The sequence below is a fragment of the Coenobita brevimanus genome, chromosome 60 (assembly GCF_032717465.1).
Source record: "Coenobita brevimanus isolate Jiangsu-jjx chromosome 60, ASM3271746v2, whole genome shotgun sequence".
NCBI lineage: Eukaryota > Metazoa > Arthropoda > Malacostraca > Decapoda > Coenobitidae > Coenobita > Coenobita brevimanus.
The window spans coordinates 42,222,541-42,242,003 of record NC_137013.1 but is presented as its reverse complement, the minus strand read 5'-3'; the positions used below and the strand labels follow the sequence as shown (position 1 = coordinate 42,242,003).

At 44.6% G+C, this 19,463-nt stretch overlaps 1 protein-coding gene across 1 annotated transcript in view; it reads right to left on the bottom strand.

Moving 5' to 3' along the window:
* LOC145403405 (uncharacterized) overlaps positions 1–14,907 on the bottom strand; it is a 38,944-nt gene extending 24,037 nt beyond the window's left edge. The window contains exon 1 of the mRNA XM_080275186.1: positions 14,776–14,907. Within this exon, the coding sequence (XP_080131312.1) occupies positions 14,776–14,907 (132 nt within the window). The remainder of the gene's footprint in view (positions 1–14,775) is intronic.
* Positions 14,908–19,463: the final 4,556 nt, after the last annotated feature.

Below are 19,463 nucleotides of genomic sequence, written 5' to 3'. Positions count from 1 at the left end.
CGCCCCGCCCCAGCGATCATCAAGGGTGGTAGCGACAAAAACACCTGGGGACTTATATCACAGCGCAGCAGGTAATCTTCCCACAATAAGTCCCCCAAATTACCTATCATTTCCCTTGCTAATGAGGTTCAGAAAAGGGCAAATAAGGTAATGACAGGTGACACTTAGTAGCAGGGGTCATGACTACTTTACCCTGTACCTATCTGTTACTAGTATATCTACCTATCTATTTATATCTATCGCTAGGGTTGGTAGGATGAGATGAAGCGGCCCTAGATGGAACTAAGGTATATACAGAATTCTCTCTCTCTCTCTCTCTCTCCACACCTACCACTTCTACCACAATTATCATAGCCACTACCACCATCTACTACCATCACCACCACCACCACCATTACCACCAAAAACGCCACAATTTTCCTACTCGCTTGCCTCACACCTTCCTTAGCAACACTTTAGGAACTAGACACCTAACCAAACCAAACCAAGCCAAATCAAACCTAACCTAACCTAACCTGACCTGACCTAAGACGTTCCAAACTAATCTAGACATAACCAAACTATCTTAACCTCTCATAACCTATCCTAACCCAAATACATCTAACCTGGCCTGACAACCCAACCTAGCATAGCCTATCCTAGCAAGAATATTAATGGTGTCCTCGTAGTGAAGGGTTTAAGAGGTGGATATGTTAAGTGAGACTAAGTGTGTTGTGGCTAGTTAATGAGTCAGGTATGTTAAGTGGCCACAAGGTAAGTGCAATAAGTGTTAAGTGATAAGTGTGTGATGGAGGAGTTCAATCTTCACTATGATGGGGTTTTCTCTCTCTCTCTCTCTCTCTCTTTCTCTCTCTCTCTCACACACACACACACACACACACACACAAAATGAAAAAATAAGACAGCAATAAAGTTGACTGGAGGGGGTAATATACAGTAGACTTATGCTTTATTCATTACTGTAGTTCGTGTTTTTTTTTTTCTAAGCAGTAGTAAAAATAAATGAAAGAAAAATATTAATCGTGCAAAGATAAAACGGTCTCTCCTTCTGTGCATTTTAGGTAAGTTTGTGTGTGTGTGTGTGTGTGTGTGTGTGTGTGTGTGTGTGTGTGTTTATGTAAGTAAAGGTGAGTATGAGTGACAGGTAATGATTCAGGTGCGCTGGGTAATTAAGGTAACAATGAGGTGCCAATTAGCGCAGGTACTGAAGGTGTGATGTGAGGGCTCATTTGTCACCGGTATTGTTAGAGAGAGAGAGAGAGAGAGAGAGAGAGAGAGAGAGAGAGTGGTGAAATCGGAGGAGGGAGAGAGAGATAAGAGAGCAGAAAAGGAAAGCGAAAAGGGAAAGAGAAGAGAAGAGAGGGAAGGAATAATAAGAGAAGAGACACAAGAAAGAGAGAAGAGGATGGGGAAGAGGAGGAGACGTTGAGAGAGGTTAAGTAGATATGCACAGTTCAAGAGGGAGACAAGTGGGTGAAGAAGGAAGGAAGGAAGGAAGGAAGGAAGGAATGGAGGGAGGTAAGGAGGAGACGAAAAGATAGATGAAGAGACAGGGAGGGAAGGAGAGATAGGAGAGGGACTGGGAATGGGAAGGCGGGAGCAAGAAAAAAAACAGAGGAAAAATTACACAAAGCAAAATTATGCGACGGATGACAGAAAAAAGAATCTTATTTATTCCTTCACTCAGGTAACGCAATTTAAAGCCTGCTACCTCCAGACACTCCTGTTCATTTGTGGAAAAACTTCTACGACAAGTTACCTCAATACTCCACCACTAAAATAAATCGTAGGGTGGTGACAGGACTCAACTGAAGAAAATCGCTACCGGACTGAAGAAATCCAAGAACCAGGTGTCGAGAAAGGCAGGTATGGGGTGGTAGAGATGAGGAAGGTAAAGTTGAGGCAGAATGTAAGGTAGACAGAAGTGAGGAAGGTGTGTGAGGCAGGTATGAATGATTCAGGTGCTGCTGAGGCCGATACGGGTAAGGCAGAGAAAGCTGAGACAGGCAGGTAAGGGGTTCAGAATTCCGGTAGGTGTGGGAGAGGCAGATCTTGTATGGTAATGAGTGAGGCAGGTGTGTGAGACGTGCAGTGTGGTTAAGACAGATATGTGATTCCAGTATGGGGATGGGTGAGGCAGGTGTGTAGGTAGAGACAAGAGGGAGGCAGGTGTGCAAGAAGAGACAGGGGTGAGGCAGGTGTGTAAGCAGGGACAGGGGTGAGGCTGGTGTATAGGCAGAGACGGGTGAGGCAAGGTGTGTAGGCGAGATAGGGGTGAGGCAGGCGTGCAGATGTGACAGGGGTGAGGCAGGTGTGACAGGTGTGAGGCAGGACTGTAGGCCGAGACAGAGGTGAGGCAGGCGTGTAGACAGAGACAGGGGTGAGGCAGGTGTGTACGTTTGACAGGGGCGAGGCAGGTGTAAGTGAAACAGGTGTGTAGGTGTGACAAGGGTGAGGCAGGTGTGTTGGTGAGACAGGAGTTTGGCAGGTGTGTTGGTGAAACGGGTGAGGCAGGTGTGAGGCAGAGGGGTTAGTGAGGCAAGGGCGAGGTAGGCCAAGACACCTTCCGATGGCTTCTCTGATACCCTCGTCACACCATTCTCATGCCATACGAAGGGACAGCTGAGAGAAAGAGAGAGAGAGAGAGAGAGAGAGAGAGAGAGAGAGAGAGAGAGAGAGAGAGAGAGAGAGACCACACATATTTTATGGCCATACGACATGTTCCAGCTTTAATATTAATAGACTTACTTCCTATCCCCAAGTCTCTCTCTCTCTCTCTCTTTCTCTCGCAAACTAAAAATACACGTGCATTCACCCATAACAAACTTAGTGCCGGGTAGTGGTATCTGAAAGCCAATGTGTGTGTGTAAGTATAAACCATAAACCTTTCTGACTGACGGCCTCTCTCTCTCTCTCTTTTCTCTCTCTCCCTCCCCAACATTCTTTTAAAACCTTTACCCCACCACAAGTAACCCAGAGAATGCATCTAGCAGTACAATCTTAAACTCAATGTATGCTTAGATCTGCATTCTCTCTCTCTCTCTCTCTCTCTCCAACACAGCACCTAACAACAGCATCTGAAAACCTAATGGGTGTGTATCTATAAACCGTAAATATATCTGACTGACAGCGTCCCACCACCTCCCCCACCCATCACCACGCCACCCTCCCTCATACACCTACCCCTCCACCACCACCCTCCCTCATACACCTACCCCTTCACCACCACCCTCCCTCATACACCTACATCCCTTAACACACAGGCATAAACATAGGTAAGTGACTGCAACCAACGTGCAAGGAATACTAAACATCTCCAAGCCAATCTCCCCGTCTCTTTATCTTTTTAGTATACCTGGCTGTGCATATACCTTCATCCGTCTCTCCATTTATCTATCGCCTCTCTTATTTATCTATCTGCTTATGTGTGACTGTCTCTCAAGCCTTTCTATCTGCTTATATACCTGTTTCCATCGGCCTCTCAATTAACACACTCAGGTTTCTCTCTCTCTCTTACCTGAGGACGGCGTGAGGAAGGATCAAGACAGAAGGAAGGAGAAAGTAAGAAACTGGTGAAACTCCCAACAGCATGTCAAATGAAACAGGCAAAACCGTCACTCACACCATCCAAGTCCCTCATGTCCGAATCTAAAAAGTTCCATGAGAGAGAGAGAGAGAGAGAGAGAGAGAGAGAGAGAGAGAGAGAGAGATTAAACCCTCGTAAAAGTCTCCCCCCTTCACCTGATATGACCTAATCCCTCCCATCGACATAAAACTTACCTGAGAATCACCTCAACAATACCCCATCACGTATACCTAAGGCCATTAACCCTTTGCCGCCTCTCATCTCAAAGCAGGTAATTTATGCAGGCGACTTCAGACGATTTAGTTCACGTGAAAAGCAGTGAGTGGCGGGGAAGACGTGTGTGTGTGTGTGTGTGTGTGTGTGTGTGTGTGTGTGTGTGTGTGTGTGTGTGTGTGTGTGTGTGTGTGTGTGTGTGTGTGATGGATATGGGGGTATTGTTAGAGTGGTTCTCATCTCCGTTTATGTCTATGGAGAAGGCTAGCGTTAAATCATGCCTCCCACCCTCCCCCTCCTACTTTTCAAACTCTCTCTCTCTCTCTCACCAATCCATCAACTCCCCAGCCCTCCCTCATCAATCCCACAACACCTCTTCTAGCAAGACACTGAAAAAAAAAGCCAAGAAAGACCGAAGCTAAAGAAAAAAGGAGAAAAAAAATCATTCGGACAATTTTGCAGGGTCATCAATCATCAATGCACCTGTTGCCATCAATCACCTGGCCCGTGGGATCAATCAAGGTGAGAGTTTTGAGGTGGGTGGAGGGTTTGTGGGGGTGGGAAAAGGGAGAGGGAATACTATTTTTCGTATGCCCTTACACATTTTTTTAAAAGATGGAACAGGGGCATGAAAAAACAAGTAAAAAAAAAAAAATCCATACACGAGATTAAGGTGTCCTCCGTTACTAAAAATCTAATTCAGTTGGACTTGAACTGCTGTAGACTGATGCGTGGGGGGAAACTAATTTGACGAAGCGAGATCCAAAGAGAAGAGCAATAAATGAATTCTGACAGGGAGAAGTTCTGCAATATGGCAGTGTGACAGACAAGACATGAGCGCTACCACATGCCCGTGTAGTACTGGGGAAGGCTGGAGAGGGGCACAGAGTTAATGGTAAAAGTGATAGGGGAAACAGTTTAGGAGAGAAGAAACATTAATAAAGATAAATGGAGAGAGAGAGAGAGAGAGAGAGAGAGAGAGAGAGAGAGAGGGGGGGGATTGCAACATCGGTAGGTCTGACTGAGGTGCTTGACACTGCTTTTGCAACACACACACACATACATGCTTGCACACACAAACACACACACATACATACATGCTTACTTATACACACACACACACAAACTGGTGCCTAAGCAACTGTGTATACATTCTAACTATATTCTCTACACATTCAGTATATATAGCCAGCAGTAAGGAAATATTACACAAAATATCGTAGTCTTATAAAACATTTCTCCCTACACACACAGTGGAAAGTTGGTCATGTGGAGAGAGAGAGAGAGAGAGAGAGAGAGAGAGAGAGAGAGAGAGAAGGAAGCAAAACAAGTGTGCATGAGAAGGGTGAGAATTAAACAAGGGAGGAAAGGGTAGTATTGGTAGTAGTAGCAGTATAATAGTAGCAGTAGTAGTAGTAGCAGCAGTAGTAACAGTAATACAGTAGTAGTAGTAGTAGTAGTTGTTGTTGTAATATTAATAATAATAATAAATAATAATAATAATAATAACACGGGTGATGAACAAGAGTACCAGAGGGAAGTGAAGAGGCACAAGAGAAGAGTACACAAAACAAGGAAGGGTAAGGAAGTACATGAAAGGAGTGGGTGTACTGTACTTAAAGGCAGGGGAAGGAGTACATGGAAGAGCGAGAGAGTATAATGGGAGGAAAAAAACAGAGTACAATGAGGACAGGAAAAAGTACAACAAAAAAGGTAAATAGTACATGGAAGGGGAAGGTAGTACATGAAATGGGAGGGTGTAGTGCAGCTGAGGAGGGGAGGAGTACTAGGGAGGGAGGGGAGGATTACTGGGGAGGATTACTAGGGAGGGAGGGGAGGGGGTACAAGTGAGGGAAGGGAGGGAGTACAAGGGAGAGGAGGGGAGGAAAGACTCTGATAGGGTAGTAAAATCAGTGGGTATTAATGGATGAGTAGATATCAAAGGGAAGAGAGAAGGAAGGAAGGAAGGGAGAGAAAATGGAGGAAGAAGGAAGACAGACGGGGATACAGAGGGAGGGAGATAAAGGAAGAGGAAGAGAGAGTGATAGGGAATAAGAAGGGAAAAGGAGAGATGATGGGGGTGAGAAAGGAGATGGGAGGGTGAAGGAACGAGAGACAGCAAGAAAGGAGTTGGCAAAAGGACAGGAGGGAAGGAAGGAAGGAAGGATGGACGGAAGGGAGAGAAAAGTTACTGCAGTATTGTGAGAAAAAAAAAATGGAGAGAGAGAGAGAGAGAGAGAGAGAGAGAGGGGGGGAGAGAGGGGGGGGTAGGTCAAACCGTGGCTATTCGTGCGTGAAAGAATTGTCACGGGAGATGGGATGCTGGTAGTTGTGGTTGGTGGTGGTGGTAATTGTGGTTGGTGGTGGTGGAATTGTGGCTGATGGTGGTGGTGGTGGCTGATGATGGTAGAGGTGGCTAATGGTGGTGCCTGTATGTGTAGTGGTAATGGCAGTTGTGGTGGTAGCTGTGGTTGATGGTACTGGTTGTTATGGTTGCTGGTAATAACTAGGGTTGATGATGGCAGTTGTGATTGATAGTGAAGATGAAATTAAGTGCAAAGAGGGAAGGTGAAAGGAGATGAAAACCAAGAATGAGGTGGAAAGAACATGAGGGAGGAGGTCTGGACTGGCTGAAGTGAGTGAAGAGGAGCCGGAATGGAGGAGTTTGGAGTGTCTGGAGGATGTGGCGGTACGTGGTGATAAAGTGGTGATATGAAGGCAACGAGTGGCAGGAAAGTGGTGATGAAAAAGACTTGGACTGGCAGGAAGAAGTGGTGATATGAAGGCAAGGAGTGGCAGGAAAGTGGTGATATGAAGGCAAGGAGTGGCAGGAAAGTGGTGATATGAAGGCAAGGAGTGGCAGAAATGTGGTGATAGATTTGGACTGGCCGGGAGAAGTAGTGATGATGATGATGGTGATGATGATGGTGGTGGTGACAGTGATGACGAGTGGGTGGAAGAGGCGGCTGGACAGGTGATGGGGTGAGGTGACCTTCCATTAGTGGGTGAAAGGCACAGGTGAGACGGGAGGCTTTCTTCAGGTGATCTCATCCACCCATTTACACCTGCCTCCCCTCCTCCTGAGAGAGAGAGAGAGAGAGAGAGAGAGAGAGAGAGAGAGAGAGAGAAAGGGATTTTTTGTGGGCTATATTTGACAATCGCTGCTAATCCCATAGTATAAAATATTCCCTCTAAGCTAAATAAAATCGCCTGGCCCTATAATAATAATAATAATAATAATAATAATAATAATAAAAATAATGACTCATGGTCCTGGGGAGTTAAAGTTACCACATTGTCCTTGTTCTTTGACGTACTTTCACCAACGGCAGATCGCTTTATCCTTGGCTCCACACACACACACACACACACACACACACACACACACACACACACACACACACACACACACACACACACACACACACACACACACACACACACACACACACAGATAAGCAGTGGTAAAAACAAACATCACGTCAAGAAAATGGAAAAGGAAAAAAAAAAAAACTTTCAATACAAGGGTAAGGGACAGAGAGGCATGGAAGAATGGAGGGGTGAGGTGGAGAGGTCAGGCTGTGGTGGTGGAGGAAGGGGGAAGGGGAGAAGTTGGGGGTGGAGGTGTGGGTGGATGAAGGAGAGGGGGTGCTTAGTGGGGGTAGGGGGTAACAGGTCATTCGTCACGCTCCTTGAGGTCCACCACACGCTCCACTACACTCCCACGATGCTAGAGGGACGCCTTCACGTGATGGCATCAATATAACTAGGTGACTCCACTGCCCGGCCATACCAACATCCCTTAACTCTCTCAATATCAACCTAAATGAGGATGTGGACAAGAGGAGGAAGACCAATTTAGCAGGAAGTCCACAAGATTCGCGTCGAGATAGGCCTGGGAGCACAACACCAGTCATAATTCCACATTTCACAAGTTGTCTCTCCACTCATCATTCCACCAAATTTCAGTACAAACCAGTCACTTAACAATACCAAATTCCACTGCACTCCATACTACCTACCACAACATCAGACCATACCACCACACTCCACCACATAAATCACACTGCCACACTTTACCACCTCCCACCACACTGCCACTCTCCACCACACACACACTGCCACACACAAGCAAACTACCACATTTTACCACTTTCCACCACACAATCACACTGCCACACACAAGCAAACTACCACATGTCATCACACTACCACACACTGTTACATCCACCACAATACCACAAACAAGTATAGTCCACCACACTCCACTAACGTCCATCCATATTCATCCATCACCACTACGCTTGCAACTTAACCTTCACCACAACTACAGTCTAATATTCACGACACATCATCATCATCATCATCATCACCACCACCATCACAATCAAAAATTCAAGTTCTTTTTCATCACTACTCATCACACATTATTCTACTGCGCTTTGAGAGAGAGAGAGAGAGAGAGAGAGAGAGAGAGAGAGAGAGAGAGAGAGAGAGAGAGAGAGAGAGAGAGTGTAGTTGGTAGGTTCCCTTTTTATCTTCCCCTCAGGTGGTGGCGACCCCTGTGCGACCCTGTGTGTGTGTGTGTGTGTGTGTGTGTGTGTGTGTGTGTGTAACCTATTGCTCCTACACACACGATTCTCTCTCTCTCTCTCACCAGCATTAAATCAGTGGAGAGAAAATTGCCAAGATATTATTATGGAAATTCCCGTGTCTGGGTGCATAGAACATCCTTTTAAGTGTGTTATGTAGATGGGTGGGTGGGTGAGTCGGTAGGTACGTAGGTAAGCAGGTGGGTGAGTCGGTAGGTAGGTAGGTAGGCAGGTGGGTGAGTCGGTAGGTAGGTAGGTAGGTAAGCAGGTGGGTAAAGAGGAGGTGAGGGATTGGGTAGGTGTGTGGGGGTTGATAAATGTAGGTGGGGAGATGCAGTAGTTGATATGCAAAAAGTACGTGGGTGTGTAAGAAGGGAAGGAAGGAGGGAAGACAGGGAGGAAGGTAGTAAGGTGATTGATAAGTGTGTAGGTGAGTCAGGTGTGAAAAAAGGTAGGTGGGCAGGTGGGTACATGTAGGAGTAGGTGGGCAGGCAGGTGCTATGTAGGTGATGGGTAGGTGTGTATGTGGGCAGGTAGGTGGATGGGTCACGTGAGGAACACTGCAGGTGGGATGGTAGGTACACATAGGAATAGGTGGATGGTTGGCTGGTAAGTAGGTAGGTAAGGTGTAGACGAGGACAGGTGCATCAGAGGGTTGAGAAACAGGGTACCAGGTGTGATGTGTGTTGTAAACAGTACGTGACTTACAGCACTAAAGGCAGCTAACACACCTCACCAACACCTACACTATCTCCACGACACTTCACTATCATATCCCCCTCCCCCCCCCTCTCTCTCCCACTGACCTTATCATCCTTAACACTTGGCCTATCACAGAAGGTACTCAACATTTATTTATTTACCTATTTATTCATTTATATTTCTCACTCCTCCCTCAGTCAACTCCTCATCCCTACAGCACACAAACATCCACTCCACCCACTTCACAAGTCTCTATCCTTATGTACAAGGCACGAACTCCCTCCCCCCCCCTTTTTTTTGTTCTCTCTCTCACACACACCTCCCTACCTCACGCCCCACTGTCATCTGAAGGATAGTGTTAAAATTCTACATCACACCTCACCAATATGAAAAGTCCATTCTTGAGGTTAAATAATAGAGTCTGGATATACCAAGAATACGACAAAAACAGCATATCAGGATGGAAGAGACTAAAAGGTGAGAAGGGAGATGGGTGAAGGGGTTATTGGATGGGGAGGGTGTTAGCGGAGTGGAGTGGGATTCTGTGTTATAGTAGGACTCAACCCAACTCTGTAAACTGATAAGACGGTGCGAGGTAAGACGGTAGTGGTGTGTTCTGATAGGATTACTGGCCTCTGTTCTCTGCTGACTGTGAGGCGTGAGGTTTTGTGTGTGTGTGTGTGTGTGTGTGTGTGTGTGTGTGTGTGTGTGTGTGTGTGTGTGTGTGTGTGTGTGTTAATCAGAATGAACTTCCTTTCTGTGTTAATCAAAATGAACTTCCTTTGTGTGTGTGTGTGTGTGTGTGTGTGTGTGTGTGTGTGTGTGTGTGTGTGTGTGTGTGTGTGTGTGTGTGTGTGTGTGTGTGTGTGTGTGTGTATGTGTGTGTGTGTAACGGGATGAGCTTCACAAAACAGACTATTATTACTGTTTTCCTGCCCTTGTGTTGAAGAAAAATGCTTGATAGAAATGTTTTCCTGAAATTTAGATGTGAGAAAGTGGAAGCTATATTACATCATTCTCTCTCTCTCTCTCTCTCTCCTATAAAATTTCGTTCCCCCACAAGTAAAAAAAATCAATTGCTCCCTAAATTTCCCTTCCAGCTTTTGTCAGGGCGAAAGAAAGACGCCAAAAAAGGTAAAAATATATAAATAAAATAAAAACGATATTTATTGTGTACCTGCGTGTGAGGTAAATTAAAATCAACCTTATTTTTTCCACCTGCATTTTTACCTGTTCGAATTGGAGCTAAAAAATCAACAACTATTTATTTATTAATTTTTCGTGTACTGGTGTGTGATGAATATTAATTAAATCCATTATCATTTTTATTGTTATCAGTTATTATCATTATTACTACTACTACTACTACTATTATTATTACTATTATTTCTAGAGTAAACATAAGAAAAAGAATGACTAAAATCAATACTTATAAACTCTCTCTCTCTGTTGCGTGAGGTCTGCTGTTAATTAAAAACTTTTTTTTTTTTTCATATATTTCTCCGAGTTCATGCGTGTTTGTGAGGGGGAGGATTTATTAAAACGAAGCATTTTTTTTTTTCCCGTTTTCCTATATACGGATCTGAAAGTCGGTTCCGTATTAGTCTCGTACCCACGTGGTGGCATGCGAGGGTGAGTTGTGAAGCTAAGTTACAGCGCAGTGGACGTGTATGTTCTTTTCATTATTATTTTGCAGGTAACAGACGACTTTATTAAGCTTGGGTGAGTATCGTAGTTAAGAGTATCGTACAGAAGTATTGTAGTTAGAAGAGATCGTAGTAAGGGGAGTATCGTAGTAAGAAGAGTATCGTAGTAAGAGTATACTATTAAGAACAGTATCGTAATAAGATGAGTATCGTATTTAGATTGTCGCATTAGTGACGATGTTAATGAAGACTATATACTGTATACCTAATCCCTCCACTTCGAAGTCTCAGGGATCCCGAAGAAAATCATCTGGAGATAGTAAGAATACAAAACAGGTAATCAGACTGAAGTGGTTAGCTACTCCAGCAGAGAGAGAGAGAGAGAGAGAGAGAGAGAGAGAGAGTGTTTTGATGTTAGCGGGGATAACCTTATAATACGCCACTAGGTTTTATAGATCACAACAATCTGCTTTAACGAAATGAGAATCACTAAACTGCTCCCTGTCAGCCTGGGATCGAACTTACATCCTTTTGAACAGCAGACAACTCAGCCAACACCTCCCATAATAATCTATAACACTCCCCACATCCTCCCACCTCCCCATCATCAAAATCAATTCTCCCATGCATAATCCACTTCCACACGCGTCCTACCCTGCCGTACCCTCTCCCCTCAACCCTCCCGTACCCCGGCCAGGCACACAAGGGTACGACTTTTACGTGCTAAGCGTCGTGACACGTAAACAGCGTCATAGCCCATTATATAGAGGCTTTATGGAGAGGCTGGTAAGGATAGTTAAGTCTCCCCCACCCCCTACCACCTACAACACATAGAAAATGGATATAATTGAAGGGTTGATTTTTTAATTAATACTTTCCCTTTCCCCCATGGAAAAAAAAAAAAAAAACGGAAATGATGGTAGATGTTTGTTTTCCACCATCCCTTTTTTCAATCTTTCTTTTTCATCTTTTTTCACATACGAAACAAAGAAAATTTTAAAAGTACCTAATCTCCAACTCTTCTCCCGTTTTCTACTCAACAGCACATAGAAAATGGCAAAAGGAAGACGAATTTATTTACCCATTACTTTCTACCCTTTTCCACACCACGAAGAAAATAAAAATTCTTTGCTGGTTTTGGTTGTAGACTGACACACACACACACACACACACACACACACACACACACACACACACACACACACACACACGCAAAGTTCTTCGCTCCTCTTAACAATGGCACACCGAGCTTCCGAGTTACAGTAGCTATTATTTCTGATTGGACAGAGAGAGAGAGAGAGAGAGAGAGAGAGAGAGAGAGAGAGAGAGAGAGAGAGAGAGAGAGAGAAACACGTTGTTTTCAATGCCACAAGTAATTCTCATCTTTCAATGTCACAATTTATCACTTTAGGAGCCTCTTTGACAACACCTAATTCAGTTATCCCTTAAAAAATCCCCTCTCTCAACTCTCTCTCGGCAACATATCATTATTCTCTTGCAATATCAACTTCTCAACAAATGTGTGTGCGAAACCGACGACGTGCTCTCTTTAAACCTACCCATGTGCAGAATCTCTCTCTCTCTCTCTCTCTTTCCTTATCAGCACAATTAATAGCCCACCTCAATTACGCCTAATCACCCCCAATGTACGGCCGTCATCACCACTAAACACTGACCCATTAACCCAACCCCTTAAGGGTGTAATAAAAAATGCCCACCATCAATTCCAGCCTCCGCATGTCAATATCATCAACATGCAATCAGGGACATCAACAAGGACTTTAAGATCAATGCCATCACCATCAAATTACATCAACGGAAGGAGACGTGCTGGAGAGGGACGCCTTCATGTGGTGGCATTGATATAACCACGCGGATCCACTGCCTGGGTATACAAACGTCCCTCATCATCCACCTCCCCATCCCACAAAAGACCAAGGGCTACAAAAGGGAAAATTAAATCAGAAGTTCACTAGGTTTACAGTCACCACCACCACCACCACCACCACAACAATAATAATAAAAACAACAAGAGACAATTACAGCCTACCCCTAGAGTGGCTTGAATTTAGAGCCGGTATTCATAAGATCGCAAGTTCGAATCCCGTGGTGTCTAGATAAGATGGTAACTGCCTCGGGTGACGTGCTAGGAAGACACACCACAAGCCTTGGAAGCTCATATCGGATGGTCTCATAAACACACACACACACACACACACACACACACACACACACACACACACACACTTCTAAACCAGACTCTCTCAGAAGCTGACTTACCACCACCCAAAGATTTCACTCCACCCACGCACAAACTCACTTCCCCTCCCTCATCCCTTCCTAACCTCTTCCCTCAATCACCCCTCCCTTCCCCTACCCCTACCACTCTCTCTCCTATCCCCCTCCCCTTTCCCCCCTCACTCCTCCTCCCTTTCTCGCCCCTCCCCTCCCCCCGACCATCGTAGGACAGTGAGTAACGGTGACACAGTAGGAACGCCGGTACACTCATATCTGAACATTTATCTCTTTCAACACTTAGGGCTGGATGGGTGGCATGTGGGTGGAGGTGGGTGTGGGTGGAGAGAGGTGTAGGTGGGGTGTGTGGGTGGAGAGTGATGTGGGTGCGGGGAGAGAGCTGTCTTTGTGAGTGTGTGTGTGTGTGTGTGTGTGTGTGTGTGTGTGTGTGTGAGGGGGGGTGAGTAAAATTGGGTAGGAATGTATAGTGTGGGTGTGGGTGTGGTGTGGTGTAGTATGCAGTGAAAGGATAGGGTGTGGTATTGGTGTGTTGGTGTGGGTGGCGATGAAGTGGTGTGAGTCGGGGGGGGGAGGGGGGTAGTGTGGTTTGATGTGGAAGAGTATATAAGGTGTGGTGTGTTGAGTGTGGTGTGGAGACAGTCGATACGGCGGTGCAAGTGTATGTGGTATGTGTGAGGGTGCTGGGGCGTGAGATACTGTTGGGTGTGGTAAAAGTATATGCAGTAGTGGATGTGGTTTGGGTATAGGTGTGGTACGGTAAAGAAAAGTGTGTGTGTGTGTGTGTGTGTGTGTGTGTGTGTGTGTGTGTGTGTGTGTGTGTGTGTGTGTGTGTGTGTGTGTGTGCACGCGCGCGCGGATGTAGGTGTGGACAAGTGGTCACACCCTGATAAGGCTAACATATCCCCATGGCACTCTCTCTCTCTCTCTCTCTCTCTCTCTCTCCTATTTGTTACGGTATTCTTGAAAATCTACAATTAAATGTATGACTGTGTTCTTTTTCTGATTGTTAGATTAGAGACACGAGTGATCATTTCTTTCCCTCTTGTCTTTCGAATAATACTTTCCATGTCTATTCTTTCCAACAATCGTGGTTTTATTTTTCCTTCTTTTCCTGCCAGCTATTATGCAAGAGGGTGTGGTGGGCGAGGGAGAGCCTTTCTCTTCTCTATCCCTTCCACGTACACACACAGGTTTTGTCACCATCATCAAGCGCCTATTTTTCACGAGCAAAGGCGGGGTGAGGTTGGGCCTAGAAAAAAAAAATATAGTAGTAATGCGCACACACACACACACACACACACACACACACACACACACGCGCACACACACACACACACACACACACACACACACACACACTGGCTAATTATTCCTGATTTAAAAAAGGTTTGGTTTGTTTCTTTCCTTACAGATGATGCTTTCTAATATGATGCATGAGGGCGTAAAGCGACGGATATGGTTCGGGTGTGGGGATGATGAAATAATAATAATAATAATAATAATAATAATAATAATAACAAACTAACTTATGTACAACTATGGCTAATGAACTTCCCGTATTATCTCAAAACTGTGTCACTATCCAACCAGATCTTGCTGACCTAAAAGAATATAATCTGAACAGGTTGGAAAGGTTGGATTCTCGCTTCACTGGGTCGACATTCTTCTCTCAAACCCTCTTGAGCAATCTATCACGCTCAATATGGTAGGGATATAGGGCTGGCTAATTATAAGACTTTCCATTTAAAAAAAAAGAAAAAAAGTTGCAACTGCTTTTCACCTGATCAAGGGACCAATCAGCATTCTTTTTCATCGTGACGTCATACCCATCCATCCCCATGAACCAATCAGCATCCTCCATGATCGTGACGTCATACCCATCCAATCCCAGGAACCAATCAGCATCCTCCATGATCGTGTGACGTCATACCCATCCAATCCCACGAACCAATCAGCATCCTCCATCGTGACGTCATATCCACCCAGTCTTACTAGCCAATCAGTACCCATCCAAGCCGTGACGTCATACCCCATCCACCCAATAAGCACCCTCCGTGGCCATGACGTCATCTTCCCTCCTTACCTCACTGACACTATGCTAATTAGGGGACCCTGTTACCTGCCCTCACCTGTCCACCCCTGACCCCACCTGTCGACAGATGGGCCAGGCAAAAATAGGGACATGGGAGGAGGCCAAGTGGATATAATAGAGAGAGAGAGAGAGAGAGAGAGAGAGAGAGAGAGAGAGAGAGAGAGAGAGAGAGAGAGAAATGGGGACGGCTGGGTGGATGGATGTCTGAAGTCGGAATACCTACCTACCTACAGTAACTACCTACCAATCTACCTACATACCTACCAACCTCTTAACTTACTAAAATCAACCTCCCCCCCCCCTCTCTCTCTCTCTGTCAGATCCAACCAGAGTGAGAGACGGTACATCCAGATCCCCCTTAGATAAATAGGTACAGATGTTGGGGTACACAGATGACACGGTACACACATCACAGGTACACAGGTGACACGGTACACACATCACAGGTATACAGGTGACACGGTACACACATCACAGGTATACAGGTGACACGGTACACACATCACAGGTACACAGGCGACATCGTACACACATCACAGGTACACAGGTGGCACGGTACACACATCACAGGTACACAGGTGACACGGTACAAGGGTCAGAGTGTACAGCTGGTCACTGGATGGTTGATGGATTGATTGGGAGTTGATGGGGTGGAAAGAATGATTGATGTGATGGTGATGATTAAGGAGATATTGATGTATGTCGGTAGTGACTGATGATAATGATGACAATGATAATAACTATGATAATGCTCAGAGGTAAATAAATGTAGTGGTAGTGGTGATAGTAATAGTAGTTGTGGTAGTAGGTGGTGGTGGTGGTGGTGGTGGTGGTGGTGGTGGTGGTGGTGGTGGTGGTGGTGGTAGTAGTAGTAGTAGTAGTAGTAGTAGTAGTAGCAGTAAACGTATAAATAAAACTATGATAACCAAACCATACATGCACTATACCCATCCCATCATTCCCACACCAATACCGAATGCAAACGGTGCAATTCATTCTCCTTTCTGCCAATCTCTAACTCATCCTAACTCAGCATATTAGAAGGTCCGGCCTTGCAGTAACTTAGACATGACGTATCGCCGCGCCATTATTCAGATCCCTTCACCTAACTCACAAACATACAAACAAACAACATTAATAGGATGCTTGTGGCTTTGACAGGTAAGCAACACAGGTAAATCACTGGGTAATCAATTCTAATTAGCCTCTCTCTCTCGCTCTCTCTCACACACACGTCACTGCAAAAATCAGCTGTCAATTTCCATGGTCGTTTTCCAAATTGTTTTCGAGGCTGTGAGAGAGAGAGAGAGAGAGAGAGAGAGAGAGAGAGAGAGAGAGAGAGATGCAGCCGTATAGTCAAGAATTTTCCTCCTCCCTGTTTAGAGATAATAGACTAAACCCTTCAATCAGCCTTTGTTTCTTTTCTTCTTGTGCTACCGACTAAATGTTTTACGCCACTCATAAAAATATATCTTAAAATGAAAGGATTTTTTTGTTGTTTTTTTGCTGGCTTCTCATTGTGACTTTTATCATTATTATTACTGAGGCTATTATTATTATTATTATTATTACTATACAGCAGGATCTCTTGTTCGTCTCATCCCACATCCTCTTCATCTCAGCTCTTCTCTCTTTCAGATGTTAATGCGGTGTGTGTGTGTGTGTGTGTGTGTGTGTGTGTGTGTGTGTGTGTGTGTGTGTGTGTGTGTGTGTGTGTGTGTGGTGAAATAGTAGGGTAGAGGAATGAACAAGTGGTTGGGTAATAGACTCCTGTTTGAAAAGACGAGAGATCAAACCCAGACAGGAGCAGCGAACAACTTAGACTGCATTTTTCGTTCTAACAGCTTTAATAATTCTTCAACATACCTTGCTACCTGTCATAAAATCGTCCCTGCAACAACTGTCATACTAGTCCTGAGAGAGGAAGCCCTAGTATGTATTCAATATGGACGGTGGACATTAGCACTCAAGCGGCGACATGTGTAGGGGTGTGAGGACTTCGGATGCACGTGCGAAGACTGCCAGGACTCAGGAAAGGGAGTGTCTGTCTATGCCAAGAATCGGTTATATAAAAATCAGTCTCTCTCCCTCCCTCCCTCCCTCTCTCTCTCTCTCTCTCTCTCTCTCTCTCTCTCTCTCTCCCTCCCTCCCTCCCTCTCTCTCTCCAACGTCAAACTCTACACTTAAGGATATGAAACTCATAATTTAATTTTCTTAAAACTGCCTTATTATTTTCCTCCTCCATTCTCTCTCTCTCTCTCTCACTCTCTCTCTCACTCTGGGGGAAACTAAAAGATTCAGGGTAATGACAGCTTCCTGGGATTTTAGACGTAATTATAGAAACTTGCAAAAATAATCCATTAACAAGGCCATCACAACAACAACAATAATAATAATAATAATAATAACATAATAATAATAATAATGATCATAATATTATCACCAACACCACCACCACTACTAACATTTCCTCTACCACTACTACTATCACCATCACCACCACCACCACTACCAACATTTCCTCTACCACTACTACCACCACCACCACCATCACCACCAATGAGAAATAATAAAGGGAAGGTAAAAAATATCAAACACTTTGTCCTTCACTCAAACCATCAAAATAACGACACGTTTAAATAAATTCGCATGAACAAAGCCAATCCTTCCCACGTTCTGTTTTCTTTCCCACAAAAACTTTAATTGAAAAAAACATCTTTCCTCTTCCACGTCTTTTGAATTAACAGTATTTTTGCGTTTAAAAAAATTTCATCTGCCTCCCTTTCTCTCTCATTCCAGCTGTCACGACTTTAATACTTGGAAAACACACAATAATGGAAGGATTCGGGAAGACAATATTGATAGAACACATGCGGTATATTACAACACTGATAGCGGGACACGAACGCACACACACACACACACACACACACACACACACTCTCTCTCTCTCTCACACACACACACACACACACACACACAACCTCTAACACTCTTACATACGGTCGCTCTCTTAAAACTGTCTCAAAAAACTTCCACATTACAAATTCTCTCATACAAACGGACAAACACCCACACCCACATATGCCTCCCCCACTCCGCTCTCTCTCTCTTGCCAACGTCAAACTCTACACATATGGAAATGGAATTATACTTTTCCTACGTGTCTTATATTCCTTCCTCCGGTCTCTCTCTCTCTCTCTGTCCATAAACGCATTCCGACTTTAGACCGCTTTTGGCTATCTTAATTTACGTGCGATTAAAAGGACCTCAGCGCCATCTATTAGCGGTAAGAGGTACTACATAAGCAGAGAGATACGGGGAGAAATGTAGCTTCCTATCTGGGTAGTCTTGGTGAGGCTTCTGTAACTTATTGAGAGAGAGAGAGAGAGAGAGAGAGAGAGAGAGAGAGAGAGAGAGAGAGAGCGAGCTTACGTCCGCAATTTGAGTACTTGGTAAATCATGTATATATGTATGTATGTCCTTAACGTGTGTGTGTGTGTGTGTGTGTGATAGTACGCCGTATGATAGAGACACGATTGGATAGGCCATGTTTGGGCCTTTGTGATTAGGGCGGTACGTGAGAGAGAGAGAGAGAGAGAGAGAGAGAGAGAGAGAGAGAGAGAGAGAGAGAGAGAGAGAGAGAGAGAGAGAGAGAGAGAGAGAGATTCACATACAAACTTACATTACTAGCGAGGTGATCTGGTCTAAATATTAAAAAAACAAAAAAACTATTCTACTCCCACATGTCAGAGAGAAAATTACATCAGCTCTCCCCCACCCTCCAAACCCTCCGGCAAAGCAAGTACAAGAAAACTTTGAAACGCAATCTTGGAGGTCCTGGAGGCTGAAGATGCCCGAAGGAAACTTTACAAGAAAGGCAGAAAGAAGTAATATTACAGAAGATGCTGTTACGGCCACCTTTGTCACAATTTAAACTTACTATTTCTCTTCGATCTTTCTTCTTGCTAATTTTAGGCTAACATTTTCTAGACACAAAACAAACTATGCATTTAAAGAAACATCACTTACATTTTAATTATTCTGATGATGGGGGACTGTGTGTGTGTGTGTGTGTGTGTGTGTGTGTGTGTGTGTGTGTGTGTGTGTGTGTGTGTGGACGGAAGCGAATCTACGGATGTGTAAACTGACATAAGGGTGGAAAGTAGAGACAGTAAGTTTGGACAGCGATGGAAACATGAGAAAGACAAAGATATCACACAGGCACAGAGAAAGAGAGAGAGAGAGAGAGAGAAAGAGAGAGAGAGAGAGAGAGAGAGAGAGGAGACACACCTGATTGTCCCCGCTGATTACAAGGTAGGTGTTCATATTTTCCCCGTTTTTGTTCACAAGGAGACGCTCTCTCTCTTTCTATC